Source organism: Hippoglossus stenolepis, chromosome 14 (genome assembly GCF_022539355.2).
Source record: "Hippoglossus stenolepis isolate QCI-W04-F060 chromosome 14, HSTE1.2, whole genome shotgun sequence".
Taxonomy (NCBI): domain Eukaryota; kingdom Metazoa; phylum Chordata; class Actinopteri; order Pleuronectiformes; family Pleuronectidae; genus Hippoglossus; species Hippoglossus stenolepis.
The window spans coordinates 21,125,251-21,152,156 of record NC_061496.1 but is presented as its reverse complement, the minus strand read 5'-3'; the positions used below and the strand labels follow the sequence as shown (position 1 = coordinate 21,152,156).

At 42.3% G+C, this 26,906-nt stretch overlaps 2 protein-coding genes across 3 annotated transcripts; one reads left to right on the top strand and one right to left on the bottom strand.

Moving 5' to 3' along the window:
• Positions 1-755: 755 nt before the first annotated feature.
• kdr (kinase insert domain receptor (a type III receptor tyrosine kinase)) lies at positions 756-18,036 on the bottom strand. 2 transcript variants are annotated; one of them, XM_035176890.1, is made up of 30 exons: positions 17,708-18,036; positions 16,793-16,886; positions 16,488-16,690; positions 15,855-15,976; positions 14,966-15,134; positions 14,505-14,644; positions 13,946-14,129; positions 12,508-12,625; positions 12,125-12,291; positions 11,873-12,029; positions 9,833-9,953; positions 9,589-9,700; positions 9,152-9,496; positions 8,743-8,889; positions 8,529-8,660; positions 6,456-6,562; positions 5,946-6,081; positions 5,454-5,558; positions 5,262-5,375; positions 4,911-4,999; positions 4,498-4,660; positions 4,304-4,398; positions 4,077-4,199; positions 3,884-3,995; positions 3,698-3,797; positions 3,493-3,598; positions 2,487-2,629; positions 2,297-2,381; positions 1,679-1,758; positions 756-1,551 (listed from the first exon to the last, which is right to left on the bottom strand). In XM_035176890.1, the coding sequence occupies exons 1-30, from the start codon at positions 17,772-17,774 to the stop codon at positions 1,335-1,337; spliced, it is 4,053 nt and encodes a 1,350-aa protein (XP_035032781.1). In that variant the 5' UTR covers positions 17,775-18,036; the 3' UTR covers positions 756-1,334. The 2 variants fall into 2 exon arrangements, with proteins under 2 accessions (XP_035032781.1, XP_035032782.1); XM_035176891.1 differs by having other exon boundaries at positions 14,966-15,131.
• A 5,996-nt stretch (positions 18,037-24,032) lies between these two features.
• srd5a3 (steroid 5 alpha-reductase 3) lies at positions 24,033-26,871 on the top strand. Its single transcript, XM_047343053.1, has 5 exons — positions 24,033-24,395; positions 24,565-24,716; positions 24,790-24,975; positions 25,058-25,183; positions 26,038-26,871. Exons 1-5 carry the CDS (start codon positions 24,187-24,189, stop codon positions 26,295-26,297), a joined length of 933 nt encoding a protein of 310 aa, XP_047199009.1. The 5' UTR covers positions 24,033-24,186; the 3' UTR covers positions 26,298-26,871.
• The last annotated feature ends 35 nt before the right edge of the window (positions 26,872-26,906 follow it).

Sequence of the window (26,906 nt, the reverse complement as noted above, 5' to 3'; positions counted from 1 at the left end):
AGGGAGGACTTTCTAAATTTAACCCCCCCCCCCCCGGTGTTACGTGTGGAAGAGTGGAAACTGCTCCTCCGAGGCCGAGAGCTGTTTCCCCCGGTACGCTATTATTAGCAAGTGTTTGTTGTGCTTGTTCGTAGACAAAACACTTTGTGTTTGCATGGGCCCTCATCATCCACTGAGACCAGACACCCATGTCTATGAGCTTTTAGTCCCACCATCAGCTGCTGCGGTAAATACTCCATAAACATTTACTGCTTCATGCAACAAGTGAACACATCACACTGCTTCCCTCAGGCTGTAACACAGGTATCAGACATGATGACATGTCATGGACGTTTTGGAAAAGATCATTATCAATCCTATGAGGAGGATTTTTATTCTTTATTCCACACTTGCTTTTTGTATTTTTCCTTTCCTTTGTTATCATACTGGCCTTGACTGGACTATTGTGGGCACTGTGAGCTTAATATAGGTTAGAAAATGCCCAAGGCTGGAAGAGTATTGTTCCCATACACACACACACACACACACACACACACACACACACACACACACACACACACACACACACACACACACACACACACACACACACACACACACACACACACACACACACACAAAGGGCGAATGACCAAGGCTGAGAAAGTGTCGTTTTCTTAACGAGTGTCCCGGAGAAAGGAAATGAGAGATGATACAAAGAAACATACAAACTGGACCCTTAAGTTTCCTTGTCAGACCAAACATCCAAACTCAAGTAGCATCTTAATCAGTAAGTATTTTTATTTTATAAAACTAGTTACATTTATTGCAGATTTAGTCATACACTTTCAATAAAATACTGTCAGGTATATGAGACAAACTGTACAAATGTGAGTCAGACTTTGCTGAGAGAACTGCCTCCCCGTCAGTCATTTACTGTGCCAACACAACAGGAAAAAAAGAGAATAAAAAAAGAAAACATTTGCTGATTCAATTATCGAAAAAAATTCCAGATGCCATTTCCTGCAGTAGAGGAAGTGGGTGGATTTGGCCTCAGGAAGTGGGCGTGTCCCCCGGGCCTGCTCAGACCTTTTACCCGCTGTGTAAACACGATAGCATTCCTCCGGCTCCGAGCAGCGCTGCCCTTACAACGTTATCACACAACCTTCATGTTTCTTCGGTGACTTAGTTATCTTAGACATCTCCAGTAAAAACACCTCAGTGCCATAGTGAAAAGAGCTCTATTGCATGTGTTTGTCATTGTTCCTAAAGGAAAAAACCTGTGGAGGGTAAACAAGTACTTTACAGTGAAAAGACTCAGGATAATGGGTAACTGGGGCCGGGGGTATTTGGGGTCAGACAGGCGGCGTGCTGTAGCGGATCTCAGCGTTGAACTTCTCAGGCATCTTGGGCAGCGGAGGCTTCTTCAGCATGTTGTGCTTCATGATCACCTCCTCGTTAGCATAGATCGGGGTGTCGGTGTCGTCAGAGTGGTACCCTGACTGGTATCCGCTCGTCTGATTGGATGATTCAGAGGCAAGGGACTCTTTACTCTTACAGCGCATCATCTGGCTAAAGAAAGAAAAACAGGAAGGGCACATTTGTCATCGATTTACAAAGGAATTTGTAGTTTCCGAATCTGAGTCATAGTGAGGAAAATGTGATGCGGGTTATATGCTGCTCTATGCTCAGTCCTCACCTGAAGTTGGTTTGCAGCCGTTGATTCAAACCCTTCACCTCCTCTGGTGAGAAGCCCACGCCACTGTCTGTGTGACCCTCCTGCAGAAATGCCAACAGTTAACATGAGTCCAGCTGGTTGGTACTTGACAGCGAAACGTTGTGCCTGTTTTTCTTTGTAATTTCTTCACTCGAATCAAATTTTTAAGGTCAGAAAGAATTGTCAGAAAATAATGAAACTTCCATTACTATTGTGCAACTGTGAAAATCCCAAATAAATAAAATAATAGAAAAGGTATTATTAAGGCTTTGGGCCCCATGAAGAAGTCTTAAAAGAAATCGCAAATCTTCACAATTTAGAGACTTGGTCTTGTATATGTGTAATTGACTCCATTATTAATTGATCATCAAAAATGTTGCTGCTTTATGTTCTGTTGTCAGCTGATCAATCATTTGACTAATTATTTCAGCCATACAAAGATTGATTTACTTTACACCATGCATCATCCAATATCAACAAATCCTGTCTTATTACAATGAGAAAATCATACATAATAATAAAAGATAATTTTAGGAAATCTGACTGGAAATCTGAAAAAATAAAATAAAATCGAAGCGTATGTGTTTCACAGACACTCACCATGACGCTGCTACGCGCCACAGGGATGTCATCGAACGTCTTCACGCTGAGGGGTCGACTGCACCTCTCACTCTGCTGGGACAGTCTGCGCAGACAATATCAGATAAATGAGGATTCACCACTGAGTGCGTTAACATGTAGAGGCGATGACAACAGTGTGGAGTGAAAGGTAAGAGATCGTCATGCTGACCCGAGGGACCGCGGGTTGTCGTAGTGGAGCTGAGCATCTGGGATTTCCCCACTTTGAGGTCTGCTGTAAGGGTTCCTGGGGTCAGGGGTCACTGGAGACCCCTCTGCCTCCCCTGCTGTCAGGGGGATGTAGTCCTTCCCATCCTAGAGACAAATAATACTGTAATGATATCACCTCAAATACACAGTGGGTCAAGCAATCCCACATAGATGAGAAGAAAAATGTTTTCTTTAATTTAAAGCATATCAAATATATTGCTGTAATATAAGGTTGTGTCATCTGCTTTTTCTGGTGTGACTGGTTCGGATGAGCGTGGTTTGTTTTACTCGAGCTTCAGTTACTGTGATGATTTCCTAAAGTTCCCAGAATGACTTGGCACCACTCAGTGAAGGGGTGTGAACCTGCAGTAATCAGCAGTGTGTTACAGGGACATGCATGGAACAGTGAGAGCCTTAAACAATCACAGGGACATTAGCGAGGAAGCTTTAATCAAAATGACATTATAGACAACTGAGGCTGCTCAGTGCACAAACTGCTTTATCTGTACGTAGAGCTTCTGTTTCTATGCAGCTGGCAATTTGTCAGAAAGCACGAGCATACATATTATATTATTATATTATACATACACCAATTTTCAGCCAATTACTGCAATAGTCTCATAAAGACACTGCGACATAAAGGGCAATCTCTGATTACCTTAACCTGATTAAGGTCACACTCTGAATAAGCAATAATCAAGAATAAAATGTTAAATGTGTGACAGAAATTTAAGCCAGACTCTGCTCTATAACATGTAAACAGGAATATGAAAAGAATATTTTATTAGCAACTCATGAAATCACCATAATCAAAATGCCTCATTTAGGATAAGGTCAATAGTGGGAATATTGGTGTCCATACAAACATAATCAATGTTTTCTGCTGTTGAACTATAGCTACAATTGGAATACCTACAATGTGAAGATATACATGGACACACAAGGCTTTTGGTTTGACCCACACTCACCTGCTGAGCACTGGCCTGTAGCAGGTTGCCCATATGTTCAACCATTTCTGCAAACGTCGGCCTGTCTGTAGGACGAGCCAGCCAGCAGTCCAACATGGTCTGATATCTATGAACACACATAAATCAATGGGATGACAATAAGACGGTAGTTTTTAGTTATGTTAATAACATATGTATAACTGCATCATGCTAACTTTCTACTCACATCTCATTGGTGGCGTATTCTGGGGGTCTCATCCTTGTTCCTTCTTTGAGCCGTCTGCAGAAAGACTCGTCGATGCAAACACCCGGATAGGGAGATGCCCCTGTAAAAGAAATGACAAAGGTGATATGACAGGTGTACAGGGGTAATTAGAGTGTCATGTGTACAAGAGATTACGTCTATGTTTACCCAAAGAAAAGATCTCCCAGAGAAGGACCCCAAAGGACCAAACATCACTTTGTGTGGTGTACACCCGGTCAAATATGGTCTCAGGAGCCATCCACTTCAGAGGGAGACGTGCCTGTAGCAAAGAGGAACATTTCATTGCTTCACATGCCCCTAATAGTGTGCAACAGTCTACACATCAGTGTAGTGGACTCACGTCTCCTTTGCGGACATAGTCGGGGTCTTTGTACACATCTCTAGCGAGGCCAAAGTCGCAGATCTTCACCACGTTGTTCTCGGAGAGCAGGATGTTTCTGGCTGCTAGATCTCTGTGGATACACTACACAGAAAACAGACACACAAGACTTTATTCTCTCATGCATTACAGACTGATTATTATCTTTAGTTTATGAAGGCAGATATCAAATATAACTGTGGTTTCACCTTGCGGGAGGAGAGAAACTCCATGCCTTTGGCCACCTGGAAGCTGTATCTTATCAGGTCCTCCATGTTCAGATGGTCCTCATCTGAGCTCTCATCTGTGGTCACATGATGAATTATACAATCATGAATGTGAGCCAAATGTGCACAAGCATTGAACTGGGCACAACAATGAGAAGTGTGTCATTATCGAGTACCTTCCGGAGTGTCCATGCTGCTGCCTGAAGCCTCGTATCCAGCTGTGGAGCAGACCGCCGTGCCCGTGCAGATGTCCAGCTGAGCAATCTTACCCAGACCCAGATCGCCTTCGGTCACATCCTCCTCCGCAGAAGCCCACCTCTGGCTGTCCACCCGCCTCCTCTGTTGACCACGGGAGAGCACGGAAATCATTTAAGAAAACGAGGAGGAAAAAGGTCAGAACATTTCATTCAGGGTGCAGGGATTGTTTTGTCCGTTTTAGATACCATCTGTGGACCGGCACTGCAGTGCATTGCTGTGTAATGGTCTGTGGTCAATAATGTGACTGTGTGCAGCAGTCCAGGCTTAGTACAACCACATCAGAGGGTCGGCTGCATTTCACATGGCTGCGAGTGGGTTACACATCATTTACCTTGTATGGGCTGTACTCGCCACGCTTGCTCTTCAGGTAGCTGGAGATGTTTCCATGTTTACAGTATTCGACAATCACCATCATTGGCCCTGCGGAGCAAGAGGAAGAAGACGGCAGAGATCACCGAAAGATCAAGAACTCATGAATACAAACTGCAAGGTACATTAGAGAGAAAGTCAAATAAATAAATGAAGTCTCCCCAAATGAACAAAGGAAGTTTTGTGTTTAAAGGCCCAGTGTAATTTGTTGATTTTTATCACTTGTTCTCCAAAAGAAGAAAACTAGTCAGGAACATGTTTGTTGAACATGGAATGGGAAGAGTAATAATGCACAGTACTGGCGTGTACTCACCCCCGGGCTTTGTGCATGCTCCCAGCAGGTTGACGACATTGAGGTGATGTCCAATGTGAATGAGGATTTTCAGCTCTGACATCAAGGCGTGATACTCACTAGATGTGGCTCCCTCTGTAACACGGAGAGTTACATTTAAAGTCAAATGTTCTTGGAGGTTTTCAGCGTGCTTCCTGAAAGAACAATACTCACCCTTCAGCATCTTGACTGCGACAGTGGTGCATGTAGTAGCTTTCTCGATGCCAAAGGCGGCTGCTTCCACCACCTGACCAAACGCTCCTCGTCCCAGTGGTTCACCTAAAATGCAAAATATTTGTCAGGAAGAAAAGCTCGCAAGCAACACCATCAGTACAGATATTGACTATTTTAGTCCGTTATTGTTATCTTCGTGATCTGCCATATTAGATTGCCATTAAATGTTGAAATTCATGGTCTGCGAAGTGCGAGGGGTTTAAGAATGGCGTAACTAAACTCTCTATGGCACTTTCTCTGTCATCACCCAGACACTCTCTGGAGTTCCCAGGGGGCGTGCTATATCCATGGTGTCGTCTAATTCTCATTGGCTGACTAATGCGTAGAAGGATAAATTAACTGATAAAGTCTAACATTTGATCATGTGGTCAGGTCAGAAACAACCTACTATCTACGGTATTTTCTGGATTGAATCCGATTTGCTTCTCTCACCCAGCTTCAGTCTGTCGCGAGGAAACTCCCATTTGTTAGCGTCGTACGTGAGCCTCTCACACTGCTCGTCCATGGGCATGTCCTCGGAGTCCAGGATCATGGACAGGTATCCCGGCTTCAGATCCCCACCATTTGGCTGAAAAAGTGACAGAGTGAGAGATATGATGGACAACCAGGCATGTAATGTGTAAATGAATGAGCTGCCATTCGTCTCCCCTTTCACTAAATTAAAACTGTACAGCAGTTTTCTTGTCCCTCTGGTTCCCGTCCAGTAAAAAGGGGCCCAGTCAGTGCTGTAGGTCTACGTGACTGAGTGGCACTGTTGTTCGTGCATACAAAGGAGAGCGGCCACTAAGAGCCAGACCAGTCACTTCTAATCAGTCAGTGTGCTCGTTCATGGGTTTGTTTTATCAGCTATTTTCCCCCCATTATTGGGTCCCCTGTGTGTAGCCAGAGGGGAAATCCAAGGTAGGAAAAGTGTGGCAAAAGGGAGGATGAGGAAGTTCTTACTCTTTTTCTTCCACGGATGACAAAGACGATCAGTAACCAGAAAAACATGGCAATGACCACCGACCCGATTGGAACAATCAGTTCCACGTTGGTCTTTTCCTCGACTCCTAGAACAAATAAAAAAGCATGATTTGCACAAGTATTCACAAACAACCAAAGAGCCAAACAGATTGTGCGACTAATCCAACAAATTTGAGGTCCATTCTTCAGGGAAAACTGCAGGAGAGTCAAGGTGGAAAATCATGTATGATTTCAGTGACGTGTCTTGGCCGTGTTGCATAAACTTCAGACAGTTTTTGTCGTTGTCTTTGGCATGTGAAAGTGCAAGTGTGTTTGGGTTGGAGGAAAGAGACTGTCGCAATCTAGGCTGTGAGCAAACTGATATTCCATCTAGTCAAAACAAATGGTCAGGAGTCAGCACGGCGAACTAGTGCCAAAGACAACTTGGAAAAGGCCTGTCAGAACTGTAGTCATGTTTAACTACATGCCTGGAATGAACGTTTCTCTACTCCACAAGTCAGTACAGAGCAACAGGCTCAGTAAGATATTTCTTATTTCCAGATTAATTTGTCCTTTGTGAACTTAAATGTAAAACACAGTTACATCCTGCAAATGATTTTACGGGCAGCCGATCTTATAAATGCACATCATCTGAGCTAATTGATAGATATTTGTATTAAGTGGAATCAAGGTCGAGACACTGCCTGTGCTTGTTTCACTCCAAACTTGCTCACATACAGAGATGCACTTGTTGGTACCCTCCCTTGTTAGCAGAGCTGGCGCCTGAGCAGAGCTGGGAGCTCCTGTAACTGGGTCTGCATTCTGCTGGCGGGGACCAGGTCACGTAGGCCCTGGTTCTAGTTAGCGTGTTTGTTTGTTTGTTGCTGTGTCTCTGTGTTCGGGACAAAAAAAAGGGTGGACAGGAGAGCAGAGGATGGAGCTGGGGCAGGGCCGGCCTCTCTCTTTTGTTTTGCAGCCTCCTCATTGTTTGAGATTTAGAAACTCCTAGGAGGATGTGCACTAACTGAGCCAACTTCCTGACATGCGGAAGCAAAGTTATTCTTACTCTTCATCTTTGGTATTAAAAATGTAGTGTGTGTAATGTAAAACCTTGAGGCCCAATATAAACACAGGGTCTTTGTGAGAATTGTGGATTATGCGGAGAGGTTAAGACTAAACTTAATTGTGTGAACTATGAACAGTTATTCTTTACAACGTGCCCAAGTCCAAATCAGGAGGGAATGTTTGGTAATGTTTCTTGTTTTAAAGTCAATCAAATCACTATCAAGTGGCACAAAACTACAAAGAGACAGAAAAAAACATCAATAAAACTAGAATTACCACCCTGCAGTTGTATGGCTCGGCCAGCCAGTGCAGTTTCAGTCCCCATCATTTTTTTTCCAGACTCATATGAGGTCATTGTGACCTTTGACGTCTGAAATCGAATCAGTTGATCTTTGAGTCAAAGTGACAACTTGTCAAAAGAAGTGCCCCAAAGGAAGACCGTGACCTTTACCTTTGCCCTTTACCACCTAAATCGAATCAGATAATCAATTAGTCTAAGTTATAATTTCTGCCAAATTTGAAAGGGTTCTCTCGTGGCGTTCTTATGATAACGCGTTCACAAGGTCACAGTGTCCTTGACCTCCAAATTCTGATAAGGTCACCCTTGAGTGAATGTTTGTACCAGTTGTAATAAAATTCTGTTTGGGTGTTCCTCATATGTCACGTTCAGAAGAACATGAGGTTACTGTGATCTTCGTGACCCCCGACCACCTAAATATAATTAGCTCATCCTTGAGTCCAAATGAATGTTTGTACCGAATTTGAAGAAATTCTTTCTAGGCTTTCTTGAAATTTCTGGTCCACAACAATGGAGAGACAACCTTATGACACAATGTCTCAGAGGCATAAAGACAAAAAGTCTTCAGACAACAAGACTATAAAGCATTTGACCCACAGCCTCTTTGAGTGTCTTCTGGGGGCCCTCTACCACTCTATTACCATTATATTATCATACATATCTTTAATTCAGTAATAATTCATTTGGATACGGGTCCGGCAGTGACTGACCTTCAGTTGTCAGAACGGCCTGTGAGGTGTCACAGCCGAGGCTGTTGCATGCGGTGCAGCTGTACAGACCACTGTCCTCCTTCTTCACACGCTGAATGGTCAACACATGGTTGTTCTGGCTCAGAATCACACCTGAAAGCAACACATAGTGTTTTTAAGAGCAGTGGAGACTCATGAAGCGAGTCACTTAGCTTTGAAAGGTCAACGCTCTCACCTGAGCCCTCCACCACAGTGTGGTTGTTTTTGGTCCACAGCACCGACGGGTTTGGTATCCCAGCAGCATCACAGAGGAGAGTGATCGTTGCACTGATGTTGACTTTTTGGTCCGTTAAATTATTGAGGATCCTCGCTGGCTCGAGAGCTAAAATCAGAATCAAATCAGAATCAAGAAATATAAATTGACTTGTTAAACAACTTAAAACATCTAAAATAAAGAGTTTGAGTTGTGAGATACTGAACTGATCATGTTTTAAGAATCAACTGCTGAGCAATACAGAATATTTCCTTCCCCATATTTGGGGGGATTTTGAGGTGTACAAACCTATGAGCAGTGTGTCTTATATAATGAAATTATGGTTTTCCCATGAATAATGAGTTTGTGTGGAATAGTGCATGTTTCTTACCTCTGAGTGAGAGTCGGCGCAGCAGGCAGGTTCTCTCCCCAGTCTTGATGTTCTCCACCTGGCAGGCATACAGACCCTCATCCTGACGGGACGCGTTGGGCAGCAGCAGCTCCAGCGTCACATTAGTGCCCTGCTGGCTGGACTGCACGGCCCGCGACAGGGGCCTCCGCTGCAGCCGCAGGGAGCGACAGGGCCGCACCGGTGGCACCTGCCCCGACTCTGACATGTTTGTCACACGGAACCAGGCAAGGTTACCATATATCAGCCTGTCGGCCTTACACCTCAAAACCACATGGTCTTCCTCCAAGGGCTCATTGGAGGGTGACATGCTGACCTCAAGTCCACCTAACAGAGATGGACGGACAATCGAAGAATGAGAACAGATGAAATGATGATGGGAAGAGCCTGTGAGAAGGAAGAAAAGGCACAGTGCTCACGTGTCACGTGAAATAAGATGATGCGTGAGTCCGCTGCTATTTTGTTGGCAGCCATGCATCTGTAGAGGGCGTGGGCCTCAGATTTCCGAATCTTCAAGGAGCTCACGATTTTCTATGGAAACACATTCATTTTGTTAATATGTGAAAATACACGGCTGCAGGTGCAACATCCGCGTTTACATGATAAGATTCTGTTGACGCTTGCTGCAGGAGAAATGATCTGTGATCAGGAGGAATGACTCACCTTTTGAGCATGATCAGTGTCGGTCATAATTCGTTCTATATGGTTGGGACCGGTGCTGTTGCTGATATCTCTCCAGCCTGAACACTCCTCCAGCTGAGTCTCAGACTTCACCAGGCTGGACCTGTTTGACAGGAATAAGCACAAAAATTCACATTTTGGATTCCTCACAAAGGCCCTGAAGCACCATTTGTGCAAACTGCTAATTTACACAACTACAGAAGTTTCTCTTTTATTTTATTCTGATTCCTTGTATTGAACTTACAGTGACACATGACTCACAGATACCTCACCAGTAACAATGTTTCACATGATTATACTGTTATATGTGTGACAGCATGTGTCAGCTATCAAGCTCCTCTCCTGTGGAATCATCTCCCAGTTTCAGTTCGGGAGGCAGACACCATCTGTACGTTTAAGAGTAGGCTTAAAACCTTCCTTTTTGATAAAGCTTATAGTTAGAGCTGGTCCAGGCTTGTCCTAGACCTGCTCTTAGTTAGGCTGCTATAGGTTTAGAAGGTCGGGGGACACATGACACACGGAGCTTCTCTTTCCAGCTTCTCCTTCCTCTTCTCAATCTTTATCACATCAAAGTAATTCATATCCCATCAATACATGTTACTGACTTGACTTCTTCCCCGGAGTCCCTTGCCTTATTGTCCACAGACCCAGGGCCGCGGCTGTGGCCACATCATGGATTAGGATCTGTGGATCACGTATCAGAGGTCGTAATGGTGGATCCAGTATGGCGGATTCTGCATCGTGCTGGCTGATCGTGATAACAAAGGCAGATCCTTTATCGTGTTGGCATCAGATACTGGTAGTGGACCACGACCGAGGTGGCAGCTGATGATGGATCCTAATGGCGGCAGTGGACAATAACTGTGGACTATAGTGGCATCCGATCTTGATGGTGGATCATGATCTTGCTGGCTGCTGACCATGGACTATGATTGCAGCAGGACTGCTCGATACATAGTATTTCTCCTCAGACACTTGACCATTAATGACATTAATCCACCAAATCACTGACCTTCAGTTATACTTCAAAATGTTTACCCTAATCAATGCTGCTAAAACCTTTATCTTGATGTTCTCCTTTACACTTGACATCCATTGCACTTCTGTCCGTCCTGGGAGAGGGATCCCTCACATGTGGCTCTCTCTGAGGTTTCTACGTTCTTTTTTCCCTGTTAAAAGGGTTTTTAAGTAGTTTTTCCTTACTCTTGTTGAGGGTTAAGGGCAGAGGATGTCACACCATGTTAAAGCCCTATGAGACAAATTGTGATTTGTGAATATGGGCTATACAAATAAAATTTGATTGATTGATTGATTGACAGCAAACATCGTGAAACTTATTTTTAGTGGAGACACACAAACTTTTGTCAGGGACATACAAAGGAACACTGTGGATTTTGTCAATATTGTGGACATGATAACAAGGGTAAGAAAGAGGCCGAGCTTCTGCAGGAAGAAGCTCTTTTTTGACAGAAAGCAAGATGGCAACAACAGGAAGCACAGCGCAGGACAGAGGAAGTGCTCTGATACTGAAGATAAGGGACGGGCTGATGGTCAACAGTGTCATGCACGTCTTCTCCTCTCTGACAACACTCATCAGATCCCTGCTCACCTGAGGAGAACGTACTGTTTAACTGCTGACATCTCCTGCCTGTTCGTACTGCTCACCTGTTGCCTAAAACAGCTGATCCAGAGAGGACATGGATTGTAGCACAAATGTCTGATTGGACAAATCTACGAAACATGTTGTGGGTCAGGATAATTCATGTCCTAAAATTGGACATTGTGAAGAGCATGAATCACATCCGCTGATGTGCATCAGGTCAAAGTGCGCTCTCATTGTCTCTTCTCTTGTTTTTGTCAACATCACGAAAGCAGCTTTTTCTCTCTACATAAACAACCTGTTGACAATGACTGACTGAGCGGCTTCTGAGCACACACATACACAAAAGGAAGCCCCCCCCCCCTTCTTTCTCTTTCTTTTTCTCTCTGTGTCACACACGGAGGAGAAGAGAGGCGACTTACATAAAAACCTCTGGACAGTCCTCTTTGGAAATCCACTGCCACTGGATCTGTGCAGGTACGGGAAATCCACGTGCGGTGCACCTCAGGGTGGGGCTGCTGCCGTATGGGTACACGTCAGTGACCACTGCCACTTCCTTCTCAATGATACGAGGTGGAACTGTAGAAGAAGACTTCAAGTGTTATCACCACTGTCTCTTGACCAACTGCACCAGGCAGCCCGACATGAATCAGAGAAGAAAATAGAAAACATGCCATTGACCAGCAGCTGGACGGAGCGTCTCTGCTCCTCTTTAGAAATCCTATTGGTCAGGACTATCGTGTAATTTCCTTCGTCCGTCTCTGTGAGACCACGGATGATGAGGGCATCGCTCCTCTGTCTTATTCTGAAGCCTTCTTTCAGTGGGAGGCCATTTTTTAACCTGGGCAGTCACAGAAATAATTACAGTAATGTAATAATAGTCAGAAAATAAGAAGATAAATAAACACAAACTTTAAGACAAGTGAACAAATAGTAAATAAAGAATTTATTCATATGATAAGCTATACACCATTAGAGCTAAACTAATGTAGGCTATAGTGCACATCAGTGTATATGACAAACTGGTGTTAGCATTAGTATTAGACTGAGCACATACCATTTAAAGCTGGGCTCTGGATAAGATGAGTACTTGACAGGGATCTGTGTACTTTGATCTCCAAGCTTTACCTCCCAGACCTCCATCCATGGCTCCTTCATATCAATGAAAGGCTTTTCTAGAAAGAATATAATCACAAAATTCTGTAAGCAAAACAAATCAACACTATTTACGTATACAACACAGGAGAGGAGGATTTTGCTTTGGCAAGCTCACATAAAACACAAATATGGTAAATAAATATATCATAGTCCATACAACAACACAAGTCAATGTGTGAGTTTCAGTTATTAAATTCTTATTGCACTGACAATATCACCCACTTGGTGAAAAGGACAGCAGACATGTCAACCAACAGCTACATAATAACAAAACCCAAGTTTAATAATAACACAATAGATCCACTCAATATGGTTTCACCAGTCTCCCAAACAAACTGCTACAAATACCTAACACAAGAGACATTTCAGGCTGAATCTATAGTAAGTAAAAGGTGGTGTTTTACTTGTTATTCACATTCTGCCAACATCACAGGGATGTAGCATTATGATAAAGCCTTATTCATCTGTGACTCACAAAAGGGACTCAATTTAGTAAAAGCTTATCAAATAAATCTATAATTGTTACTATGAGTTATATCAAATTATATAAAGATCTGCAAAGCTTTATACATGTACCTTTTGTTTTTTTATTTTTTCCTTTACCAACAATAATTTCATAAAGTTAATAAAAATGCTAATGTGTTTTACCCTGTTTATCTTTCACTGGCTGATTTTAGCTTCAACTAGGCAGATACTGACTTAGCTACACAGCTAACAACCTCCAGGTAAGATAGAACAAAATAGAGAAAGATAATACCACATAACTTTCATAACTAACTAACTTTAGATCACATTCTCAACATCATCACTGACTCCAAATCTACAACATTCAGTTGTGTCAGGCTGCGTTACAGGGAAAGAGATGCACATTCTAAACATTTACTTTTGATGTAAAGTTGAAGTAAAAAGGCGTAAAAACAAATAGTATCTCTAGAATCTGTTCACATAAAACATTTCTTGGATGTAATCAAATGATGACGTCCGCCAATGGAGTTTACCGTAGGTTTTCATTTGTGATTACGCAAAGGTTAATGCACAGATTACTACAAAACTTGGTGTCAGAATGTGGCATGGGTCAGGGAAGAAACATATTTCAACATTTTTCATGATTTCTCAGAGAATAATTCACGCTTCTCAAAGAAGGAAATCCTGCATGTTTGGGTGACTGATTCTTGTGGGGCAGAACCAAATAAAATTCTGGATCTAGTGAATTTGAATGTGGTTTCATAAGGGGAGTGCATAAGGAAGTGTTAGTTAATTTTGCATCATAACTATAATCTGAGCATGGACCCGTCCCTGGTCCATCTACAGCAGCGTTGTGTTTCGAGCGCACCTACCATACACTTTGAGCACTGCTATGGCACTTTCCTCCATCTTCCCACTGGATGCTGTGCAGGTGTATTCTCCACTGTGATCCACTGTCACATTCTCCACTATGAGAGTGTTGGACAGCTCCAGAGAGTTCCACAGCTTCTTCTTGTGAGGAGTGGCGTGGGTCAGCCTTGAACCATTCACTGAGCTCTGACATCAGGGAGACACAAACAGGAGAAATGTCACACAGAGCACATGTGGACACTGTGCTTCAGACATAAGGAACCAGATATTGGTGTTAGAACTCTTGAATCATTTTCCTTATGTCAATAAGGAACATTAAAATCACATCAAAAACACATCTGCTCATTTCTGCACTTTGACCTGGCACAGAGATAAGCTGCAGGATTCCTGAAAGCAGGAAAGGAGGAGAATGTTCAACGGGAAGTGAGATCCAGGAATCTGGTATCTCATGTCGTACCTCAGTGATGAGTCAAACAGGATGACTGACGCCTGTCACAGGACTTCATTTAAAACTATACGGGGACATTAAACCATGAGAGAAGAAGAGTCTCAGCTACTGACCAGGGCCTGACCAGAGTGAGTCCAGTTGAACTCGAGGCCCACGTTGAGCTCGGTGTGGGCCATGCAGCAGAGCACCAGCCGCTCCCCCGCAGACAGCCTCACTTGCTGCGGGGTCAGGGTGAGGTCATAGATCTTGTATCCTGCGGAAAAGGGAGGGAAGACACGGCAGTCAGTCGACTGGCCATTGTTCTCCCGAGACGACAGTCTCTCTCTCTCTCTCTCTCTCTCTCTCTCTCTCTCTCTCTCTCTCTACACCTTCTCTCCTTGGCTCGCTCAGTTTGTCATATTTCCCTTACTGATTGCCACTGTCTCTCACAAACACACACGCAATTGAGCAAAATTCAACATTGGGACGCAGTCTTTCCATGACATTGTTGTGTCCATTCACTTAAATCAAACACTTCTACAACGTTGACTTGGACACGTGATATTTTGCTGTGTGGATCTTTTTTCCATCCTACCAACAACTGCCACGATGTAGAGAGGGGACTTGAACGTCTCATTTCCAATGCGGGTCTGACAGGACACGACCCCGGCATAACTGATCAGGTAACTGGGTAGAATGAAACCCGTCTTGGCGTCCCACACAGAATCCCTCCCATCTGGATGAAGCTCCTTATTTGGATACTTCTGACAGAAACAGAAATGAACTGAGTTTGAACAAAGAATTAGAAAAACACATGAGCAGATTTGACACTTGAGCGACCTTATCTGATTATATAAATATTACTTACACATTATAGATACAGAGCTATGTAAACTGATAGGACATTATCAGCAGCTGGGATCACTGATAACAGAGGAGCTGATATCCCTCATGGGAATATATTTTTTCAATATGATAGGTTGACTGCATTTTGTCTCACTTCCACTTGTTCAAAGAGACATTTGACATATTTTGAATATAAAGGGTTAGTTTACTAATCATGAAGAGTACTAATCAGTTATATGATGTCATCTGTGGCTCCGAAGGAGTTTTGTCTGAAGAGGAGATCTGACGATGTAATTAGGGGTATTTTAACTGATGGAGACCAAAAATGTGTGAGAAAAAGCCTGAGTTACAAATAAGGGCATGGAGTTTGAAAAACACAGGCAAGAACCAGGCTTCAAGGATGAACTGAAATGATCTTGTTCCAGGATCCAGTGATTCAGCTTGATCAACAAAAAGATTTGAGTATGTTCAATCTCCATTGACCATCCACTTTGAAATGTAACTTTTCTGAGTCCCCAAGCTTTATGGAATTGCTGCAGCAGCCTCAACTACGATTGGATATTAGTTTATTGGAATTTGCCCCAGAATTAGGGCACATTAATCAAACAATGAAACCAGCAGAAACCCCTCTTCCTCACAGTGTGGAGCGAAACGTTCAGGTTCTCCACCGAGCCTCGGCACGGTATCACCACCCGCTCTCCTTCACGGATGAACACGACTTCATATTCACTCGCAGACGGGACAAACGGCATCTTGTGATCTAAACACACACACACACACACACACACACACACACACACACACACACACACACATGTTTAAGGACATTGGAAAGAGGTGGTCAAGGTGCAGCTGACTAACTTTGAAATGAGTGTCTCTGACCTGATAGTCGGCTTGTGAACCACAGTGTTACAATATATGCATACATTTACTTTAGGTTTTAATATCTATAATCTGCTGTGCCGGCAGTGTATGAACGATTTGGATAGAGAAAGTGCTGCACGTAGAAGCAGTGTATAAATGTGTGTGAATGGGTCATCAAGACTAGAGGAGCGCTATAAAAATACAGACCATTTACTATATTGTAAGGTGTGTAAAGTGCCTTGAGATGGTGTAGGTTGTAATTTGGTGCTATATCAATAAAACTCAATAGAATATGATTCGTACAGTGTATTATGCATGGTCTTCTAAATAACACAACATCACATCAAAAGATAGCACAACAAGCCACTGCCATCACAGCGAGGGCATATTTGCAGTTGCAGTCGTACCGTGGACAAACACATAGGCTGCAGCTGAAGTCTTGCCATCTTCAACTTTCATGCCTCTGTAGGAGCACTGGTACTGTCCAGTTTCATTGACCGTTGCGTTGGAGAGCCTCAGCGTGGTGCAGAAGAGTCCTGACCCGCTGCACTCACTGATGGAGAAGCGGGTGCTTGTCGGAGGAGTTGACCACCTCAGGTGCTGGCGACCCCTGCCAGTCAAGAGACAAGACAGTGATCTAGTGATGATCTGTGCACGCTTGGGTCAGTGGAGTGAGGGAATGCAGTAAATGACACTTATCATTAATAAATACCTGCATGTTAGCTCCAGGTTGTCAGATTTGTTCATCCTGTGAGTGCCATAGAGGTTAAGTGTTGGTGGATCAGGCATAAACCGCAGTTCAATGGCTGCATGAGTCAATCACATGATAACACAAGTCAATCACAGCAAAGACTGACACCAGAAAGTGGGACATCAGTCTGACTTGTCCCTGACATATAATACATATAAGGAGCCAGAAGTCACGTCATACACATGGTTTGGTTCTTGCAAAGATTTTGATCAAAAGAAAAGCAGTTAAAAATCAGAAGAAACTGAAGGAACAAAGCAGAACAAAAGTGCAGTATGGGGACGTGTTGTGTAAGTGGCTCTGTGGCTATTCAGGGGCCATTTTTCCACTGACGCAGAAAATGGCGGAGCTGTGTAAAAACAGGAAGCAGGGGAAGATGGGCCGCGTCAGGCTCAATAGTCCAGCACAGGGTGGTGTCGGTGGGGTTCCTGTTTCTGAGGATACAGGCTGTCCCCACCTCCCTGTGAGGCCCTAAAGCTCATATTGTATTGTAGGGGGAAAAAACCTGTTAAGCTGACCATGTAGGCATTATGCACATTTGCCTTAATTCAACTTGATGAGTTCTTCAACAAATAGAAACTGGGACTATGACTGGTTTGGTTAAAAGTTTCTCTCCTTTTCTCAGCAAATCCCTTTGTCCGTACATGAGAGTAGAAATCAGCTGACATTACTTCACATTTTCATATTCCTCACGTTTCACATTTATTCAGTTCAATAACCATAAGAATAGTGAGAAAGCCAATTTGTATCCGTCCTCTTACTCAAATATAAAATTGATAGAAATAAAAAAAATCTGTCAATACAAACTCCTATATTACACAACTTAATTTTGTTATTGAATTTAGTCAATAGTTGATGAGTATTATTTGGTTCACTTACCAGCAACACAGCTGATCTTCAGGATAATGCCAAGTATTAGAATGATGGGTACTGCCTGAGCCATCATCCCACACAAGAAATGGACAGAGTCCTCATCAAAGTCCAGTTAAAACAACAGCTTCAGTGCAGAAACAACAGTCTTCAGCAGTCGCTCGGCAGCAGCAGCAGCAGCAGCAGCAGCAACAGGTCACTAATCCATTGGCCCCTGGTGCTTTGTGTCCCACTGCACAGAATGTTTGTCTCGGAGAGAAGTCATGAGAACAAGCAACAGAGGAGCAGAGAACTGGACGGGGACCAGCAGCAAGACTGGTGAGACTGTCGGTGTGTGTGTGTGTGTGTGTGTGTGTGTGTGTGTGTGTGTGTGTGTGTGTGTGTGTGTGTGTGTGTGTGTGTGTGTGTGTGTGTGTGTGTGTGTGTGTGTGTGTGATGAGGATGGAGAGGAGCGCCTCAGCCTCCTGCAGGGGAGGAGCGTCTCCTCTGACACATGAGACAAACTTTAAGGTAAAGTTTATTTATTCTAACAGGGTTCTTGATGGAAATGTATTTAAGTAAGCATTACATTTTGCCTATTATCCCCTTGCTGCTTATATCAAACTTTGAATGAAACAAAAATGAAACCAGTGAATCTCAATTTGTTGGTTACTTTGGAACATTTTGATTCTTTTTCTTTTTTTCATTTAAACCCAGGTTACAATAGCCTGACTGATTTTTACTGCCCAATTGTTGGCAGTAAAACAAGATGTGAAAACAATGAAATATGATAACACTAACTTTGGGTAGCATGGATTTCAAATCACATAACACAATAAATTTCCAAACACAACTGCAAATCACGGAACAAGTTTTGTCAGCATTTTCTTCCTGTTAAAAAGTCCGTCCAATCAGCGACAAGCAATGACAATAGCAGGTACCTGCTTTCTCCATTGGAAGTTAATAGTGTTTCTTATCTGCTGTTATGTTTTGACGTTGTTTTTTGCATTTCAGTGCCACCGTAAACAACCATTAGAGAAAATAGTGTGATCAAACAGCTCCCGCAATATGGATCAACCTTAGCTCCCATTTATTTGGAGCCATGTATTTGTGTTCCCCCAATATAATATTATTATAATATGAGTGTTTGTTGGGAGTAGTAAAAAAAAACTGTATAGCTGCAGCTGGAAAATCAAAACAAGGAGCTGAAAGACACTAAAGCTATAGATCTGAGAGCAACTGTGGACTCAAGTGATAATAATCTGACTATATAATATGATTTGAGCTTTGGAATTGATTGGTTTTGCTATTTGAACATTCTTTTTAATTCTGGTTTTCAAAAACATTTTATTAAGTACCTCTGATGGGAGAGGTTGTAACTAAGTCAGTTAGGTTTAAGGCCTGCAATATAGGTATAATCTGCTTTTACGGTGCTGCTTTACTTCTCTAAACATTCTACAGGATTAATGGATGAGAGTTGATTTTGTGCCCAAAGAGGAGAGTCTAGAAGTTCAAGCTCAAGTGGTTGAATAATTTCGGACAGTGACTCAACATGTCAGGGAGGCAGGGAGCAGTCAGTGTGATGAATGTGACATTTCAACTGATGATGATGGTGATGATGATGATGATGAGGAGGAGGAGGAGGTTTGCGTTTTGAAGTTGGCATGGAATCAGCAGGGTTTATATAGGGAGCTGATCAGTTTGTATGTTATGTGCTATGTCCACATGTTTCCTGGCCTGGTCACTCCTACAGGGACTCCCTGCCGACCACCTACCATCTTCTTCACCAGCACTTCCTGCAGGACACTAAATGTACCACTGGAAAACTGGAAAGAGAAAACATTTTCCATTTTCCTATCTACCTTTGTTTTCAAAACTCAGCATGAGGTGAACTCATTTAAGACAAAGAAAAAAAATATTTTACATAGAGGGAGAAAGAAAGAAAATCGAAAAATAATAATATTAAGAAAAATAGTACTTCATAAGATATTCATATGTTTGGATCTTGCTGATTAAACATTATGTGTGTGGTGTCTGCTCAATTTGTGTGCAAAACTTTTAACAGAATAGTCACATAGCATAAGAATAAGCTGTTTAAAAAACACTAAATATAGTGTTAGTTCGTTTTTATGGAGTTTTTTTAACTATAGCAAGCTATGTACATTTATAGAAGTAAACTCAACAACAGTTTGCAATGAAATCACATGTGAAAATAGCTCCTATTCAAAAGTCTTCACAAATAAAAAGCTGTGAATTGTCTTGGCTCTGTTTGTGTGTATGCTCTGAGATCACAGGAGGGATTTCAAAGGTCAATGTCCCACAATTCAACACAGAAAGAATGGGCACGCACTGAGACAGAGGTGGGGGGGGGGGTCATGTTTGTGTGTTCACTCTGCATTGTTGTAAGGAACAGAAAAGAGGGCACAGCACAGATGGCATCAGTGGAGAGTACATGGAACTCAGCAGAGGTCACAGCATGAAGCACTTATTACAAGAAATGAGGTAGGGAAAATGTATCATGCAAATGTTTGTAGTGTGTTTGGTAACTTCGTTATCCCCACAGGAGAAACAAATGTGGCCACCTACACATCGTAAACAAAGGAGTCAGACAGGACAGAGTCGAATACATACGACAAACATGCGGCCACAATACAAATATAACCCATATCTCAGACTGAAATCAAGATGAAATGGCCAACAAGTTGTTTTTGAGTGAGGTTAGTACAAATTGACAGCGCCGACCACTGGGTTGCTTTTCTCATTGAAATGGTAAATGGAGTGTATTTATATTGCATTAGTTTTTCTAGTCCTATCAACCACTCAAAGCCCTTCACACTTCAAGCCACATTAACCCATTCACACACACTTTCATACAGTACATCTATGAAACGCTTTTTCTATCGAACACCATTCACACACGGCCGACACACAGCCATAAGGGGCAATTTGGGGTTCAAGGACACTTCAGCATGTGGATTGGAGGAGCGGGTGATCAAACCACCAACGACCCGCTCTACCCCCTGTGCCACAGCTGCCACAGCTGCCACAGCTTTCGTATTTCACATCATTAGAAATCGACTACTCTGAAATGTCAGGGTTCTGCTCACACTGTCCAACTGATCACAGGAACTCTGAGGCCTTAAATTACTCACGTGATCTAAAGACCTTTGCAGAGCAGAGAAAAAAACAACAAAAGAGAGGTGCAGACACAAAAATCATTGAAAACATACAGAGATAGACCCCAAACATCCAGGGGACAGAATAATGGTTATTGGCTTTAAAAGAATTCCAGGAGCTGGTTGATTTCGGCACAGTTACAGGGATAGCTTGACACAGTTTGGGATTTGCTTAAGAGTTAGATGATAGCACTGATATCCCTAAAACTGGACCATGTCTTGGCCAGAGGTCACAAATCCTTGAAGATAGCCATGCTAGTTATTTCTACCTGCTTCAAGTCTTTATGATAAGCTGAGCTAAGAGTTGCCTTGGCGGCGATAAGACTGGTGTTCGGTGAGTTTTTATGTGACACTGAAAGGCATAAAAAAAAATTAGAGATGAACACTAATCTTGAGAATATCAAAACTTTTTGGTGTGGTATGGGGACAGGAGCTGTGGAATGTAAGTGGCCTTTATCCTCTGACTCTATTTGAATCTGGACATACTAATTTGTATTTTCAGTATTTTCAAGTCTTCTTAACCAGTGCTCACCCTGTTGTTTACGAGGCAGTGTTTCAGGGGCCTGCAGAGGGTCCAGGTCTTGGTGCAGTAAAAAAAAGGACAGGGCAGGGAGGGAAGCAGGAAACAGTCCACACTTCCTCATACAGGACACTGTGTTCCTCTAAGAGGCATCCTGGAATCTACTGCCTCAAAGGCTTTTTTTTGTCTTTCACACAAACACACTTCTTTTCCTTTTGACATATTACTGCATTGTAATCATGCAGATGGGTGGTCAACATCTGACTCAAGAACTCAGCACAAAACTGAGCATGGAGGCAATTGGGTCAGTTCAACTTCTTGTTTGGTAACACCGGACCGAAGATCAAAGTGTGATGAAGAGGTGCCGATTTCAACTCCAGAGAATTGCTCTAAATTCTCACTCACATCTCAACACCAATGCACACAGAACATTTGCTTCACTACATCTTCAAAGGGAAATGAATATTTGCTAAAAGAACTATCGCAAAACGTGTAAGAGCAGGGCTTTCTCAATCTGTGATTTGTAACCAAGGTGTTGTAAACATAATTATAATTTGGACCTAAAGTTCTCTGAGCTCACAAAACTGTCATGGAAATTTACCAGACTTAGACACAGCTCCTCCGTGGATCTCCTAAAGCTCCATGGGTAGGGATAGATTCCCAAGGCCATGTAGTCTAACCCCTGAGGTTTTAGATTGCTACAATGTCAGCTCTTTATATTTTTAATCTTTTATTTGTTTATCAAATTTTTTATCAACATTTACTCAATCTTAATCTGACATAGGGGTTTGGTTTCTAAAATGAATTCTTAGCGATTCACCAAGAGCTCAGGTCTATAAGAGGAGAGCTGCTGTTAACAAGTGTGACTGGGAGATGTATCTAACTTAATGTGGGGTTACTCGGTTAGGCACTTGGATGTAGGCAGTTAGAAGCTAGTCTAGTCTAATCACCACCAGCATAATCAGTCCTACAAACCTTATTAGACGATGAGGGCTATGGACTCTGACCCTTTAAACTGAGAGCTGGACCAACCACCCTTGTACTGGGGCAACACTGGGATCTTTAAACCAGTAATGAAGATTTTGAGAAGGTATTTATGGGAGTGACAAAAATCTACAAGTTTGAAACTCCTATAGCATTAACCTCTGTGACTTCATATTTACCTATAGACATGTGTGACTATATATTCTACAGCTGCAAATTATTTTCTAGATGTACAAACTCAGTTTTCACAGATACTCAGTTGTTTCACCACAACTCCTCCATAGTACTTTGACTTGTTCTTCCCCATGTATTGGTAGTACTTAATAAGTCACATTTATTAGGCACACAACACAAATGATTAATTCATAAAATGCAAAACATTCCTATAAATGTATTTACTAATAGTAAATCATTTTCTACAGGCTAAAATACACTAAAATGTTGCTTTCATGTTTCAGTTAATCTGTAATAATAATGTGATGTCTGTAGTCATATCAGAATCAGCCTTAATGGACAAGTATGTGGGCGAATACAGGACATTTGACTCTGCTTTAACATTGATCTCAATATGTTTATATAGTAAACAAACATATATTACTAATTTATTCTTAAGTAAAAAATAAGGCAAAAAAACAAACAATGTATAGTGATGATTACACACCATGACTCGAGTGAGTGCAAATCAGCTGCTCTGTATGTTCACACTGTGCAAGGAGTGCAATAAAAAAGTACTATACTTGTAAGTTGTTAGCGGGTGATATGAACATATGTATATTTGAGTTATTTACAGTGTACAGGATATGTACATGAGAATGACAGTGAATGATGGTTTGTACATGTTAAAGACTGGGCATTTTTAGATGGTGAATATATATATATATATATTTACTTATTACTGACAATGTGTGACTGGTTTAAGTGTTTGGCAAAGTGTTCATCAGGCCTGTGGGAAGAAACTGTTCTTGTGTCTGGCTATTGTTCAGTGCTCTGTAGCGCCTCACTGAGGGGAGAGGCTGGAACAGCTGGAACAACAGGATGTGAGAGGTATGCAGTGATGCTTCGTGCACGTTTCTTCAGTCTAGAGGTGTGTCAGTACTGAATGGAGAGCAGGTTGGCACCTATGAGTTTTTCTTCAGCCCTGATGGTCCATTGCAGTCTGTTTCTATCCTGTATGGTTGAGTTGAAATGGTTTGTCCATTAACTGATTGGTTTATCATTCATAGTCAATTGTTATTTAAGTCATTTTAAGCTCCGGTTCCAGTTTCTGGCAATGTTCACCTGATTTCTTGGTCCTCAATGCTATGAGATTAAGAGCGTGGTTTCAGACACTTGATTCAACAACACAAAAATCATCAAAGTTTTGTTTTAAACCATTCTGACTTGTTTATATCTCATATTTCCAAAACATTTCCCATAACATTTCCAAAGATCAGTCAAACATTGAAAATAATCCGTTTTTTAGGGCCTAATCTAAATACCTCCCCCACCACTGCATTTAACTTTGCATGTTCTGAGTCAAACTGACAAGACAAAGAGTAAATAGTCTAAATACTCTCATGTTGGCTTTACTTGTCATGCGGTGTGTTTAAAGTGCTGCCACCTGCTGGAGCATTTTTCACACATTTTGAATCTGAACGCACAGTTTGCAGCTCTTCTCACGGACACTGTTTGATGCACATTTCACACGAGTACCTGTTCATAAATCAGATTATTACATCTGAATTATTGATTTTGAATTTATTCCCGTCACATTTCACCCGGAACTGTTGCCAGCGTTTTCCCCGACGGCCCCTTTTCCCTGTTACACAAAACAACGGCGCACTGTAAAAATGACCGGGCGCTCACTCCTGAGTTTGATTCGTGTCTTCTGGTCTTTTCTCGCTTGCTGCTTCCTCGCGGCTCTTTGCGTTCACAAGCTCTCCAGAAAATATCAAACATGTCGTCTGTACACTGTATTTCAGGATCTTATTCGCTACGGAAAAACCAAACAGAACCTCAAACGAGACGAATGGCTGCGAGTGTTCGACGTCCCTAAAAGGTAAGAGACGATTCCCCGCGCAGCTCAAACACAGCCGTGACTTATGTGTAAGTAAATTCAAATTCAGTTTTTAAGCTGTAACACCATTGTTTACCTCTTAATAATCTGAGCATGGAGATTCAGCTGCACGTGCACATGCATCCTGACCGAAGCCTCTTGTCCCCTCCAGGTGTTTCTGGCACTTCTACGCAGTCTCGGTTTGCTGGAATGGTTTCCTCCTGACCTTGTACCTGAACTTCACGTTTCAGCATCACTCGCTGCCGTCGTGGCTCACGGGGACGTTAGACCTGTTGTCAGGTGTAAGAGGCGCAGACAGCCAGGGTAGGCTGCCCCCTCTGTTAAAGCTTTACTCCCCCTGTTTGACTCTGGTGTCTGATGCTGGTCCTGCCTGTAGTCCCACAGCTGTCCACTCTCCTGGTGCAGCTGCTGCTCTGGCTCCACTCCCTCCGGAGGCTGCTGGAGTGCCTGTGTGTCAGTGTCTTCTCGGATGGAGCCATGCACGTGCTGCAGTATGTCTTCGGCCTTGGGTACTACATTGTGCTGGGGTTAACGGTGCTCGGCTCAGATCATGGGGGAAAAGGTGAGAATGAAAAGACCCCCTCCGTATGAGCTATTCACTGCCTCTACTATGTTGTGTTGATGTTTGTGCTGTTCTGTTTAAGCGGCTGGCTCCCTCCTCTCCCAGTTGAGCTGGTTTCACGTGGCTGGGTTTGGATTTTTCATTGCCGCCTCGCTGCTGCAGCACCAGTCCATGGTCCTGCTGGCCAGGCTGCGCACTGGGAAGTCAGGTAGGCCCCAGCAGTTCTCTTCCACTTCCTGTGTGTTTTGTTTATTACACGTGATTTTTTTTAATGAGCATTTCCTACAGTATGATGAAAAGATATTTCTCTTGCTACCTTTTGGTAGTGAGTTGAGTTGTGGGCTTGTAAAGAAAAACAATGAGATAAATGATGCTTTAAAAACCCTGTGTGCAAGTTCTCCAGGCAAGAAAATAATGGAACTCTCGAAAAACATGTCCACATTAAATTAATTTCCCTCAAAGTCAGAAATTTGATATTTGGTCCGAAAACGTCTTAAAAGTAGGAGGAGATGCATTTATTTGCAAAATATGATGTGATGATTACTAGTCTGCATTTTTGAATCCATTTGAAAATTGGATAAATTCTTGGTAAGTAAAGGCAAAGGTTTAGATCAATCTATTTCTAATACAGATTGAGAGAGAATTTTCAACTTCTAGGTCAAACAGATGCAGAAATGTTCCTTTTTTTTCTTTTACATTGCTTGGAGAACTTGTTCAAAGATGATCAGTCAGGTACTTGAGACAATTTGTTAGCCTTTGTGAAAGTGCTCCATGAATGACATTATCATATTTACAACTGTAACTGTTTTGATTTTGATATATTTTTTTGTTTTGTTGTTCTTGTCATTTTTTATATTTTATTATTTTGTTAGAATATTATGTGATGTAATATTTTTGACATGAATAAAGGTGAAAGAAAGAAAGAAAGAAAGAAAGAAAAACCCTAAGTGTTGTATATGTGGGTTAGTCAGCATGAGGGACCCCTTTCACATTACACATATACATTTCATTCATTGGTCATATAAAAGTCACATGATGTATTTTCTGTCTGTTGTGTTGCAGGTTCAGTGGAGACGCTGGCTCACAGAGTGCCAACCGGAGGCTGGTTTGAGCTGGTTTCATGCCCACATTACTTCTCTGAGCTGCTGATCTACATCTCACTGGCTGTGGTGTATGGAGGCCTGTCTTTCACCTGGTGGCTTGTTGTCCTCTATGTGCTCTTCAACCAGGCACTGGCTGCACAGCTCTGTCATGAGCTTTATATCAGCAAATATGAATCATACCCGAGACACAGAAAAGCATTCATACCTTTTGTGTTTTGAATAGTTGTGCCTTGTTATGCATTCCATTTTGGGAAGAGTGAACAGGATCTGAATGTGCAGGAGTGAACTCACCTCTCACCGCGTTGATTGAAACAGGGCACTCAACCAAGTGGCGCTGCTCGATACTCAAAAGGACTTCATGCAGTGCAGCTGCTCCCGAGTGTGAACATGAGGCATAGCAGTGCTGCAGGATTGTTCTTCTGCAGCAGAGGTGTGTCCAGGTGAAAGGGGAGCTGTTCCTCAGACACTGATGTGAAGAAATGAGGAAGCTCACCACAAAACACTTGTTTGTTACAGCAAGACCTTGTTTTTGTAAAAACTAAATACTTTCATGAAATGTTAACATATTTTTGCATTGTTAAAATAAGCAACTTTAAATATTTGTTTAATAAGAGGTAATGTCAGAACATAAGGGGAAATGGAGAAACTAATTCTTAAATCTGTTTATGTTGTTGCAGAATGTAAAATGTTCTCTTTAAAACAGAAACCCAAAGAAGATGGTAAGAGAGAAACCAATGAGACAGTTGTACATGTTTTCTAAATAATTGTAATTAAATGAAAATAGAAAAAAAAAACAATCATGCCATTTGTGCTCGATGTTCTGTTTGT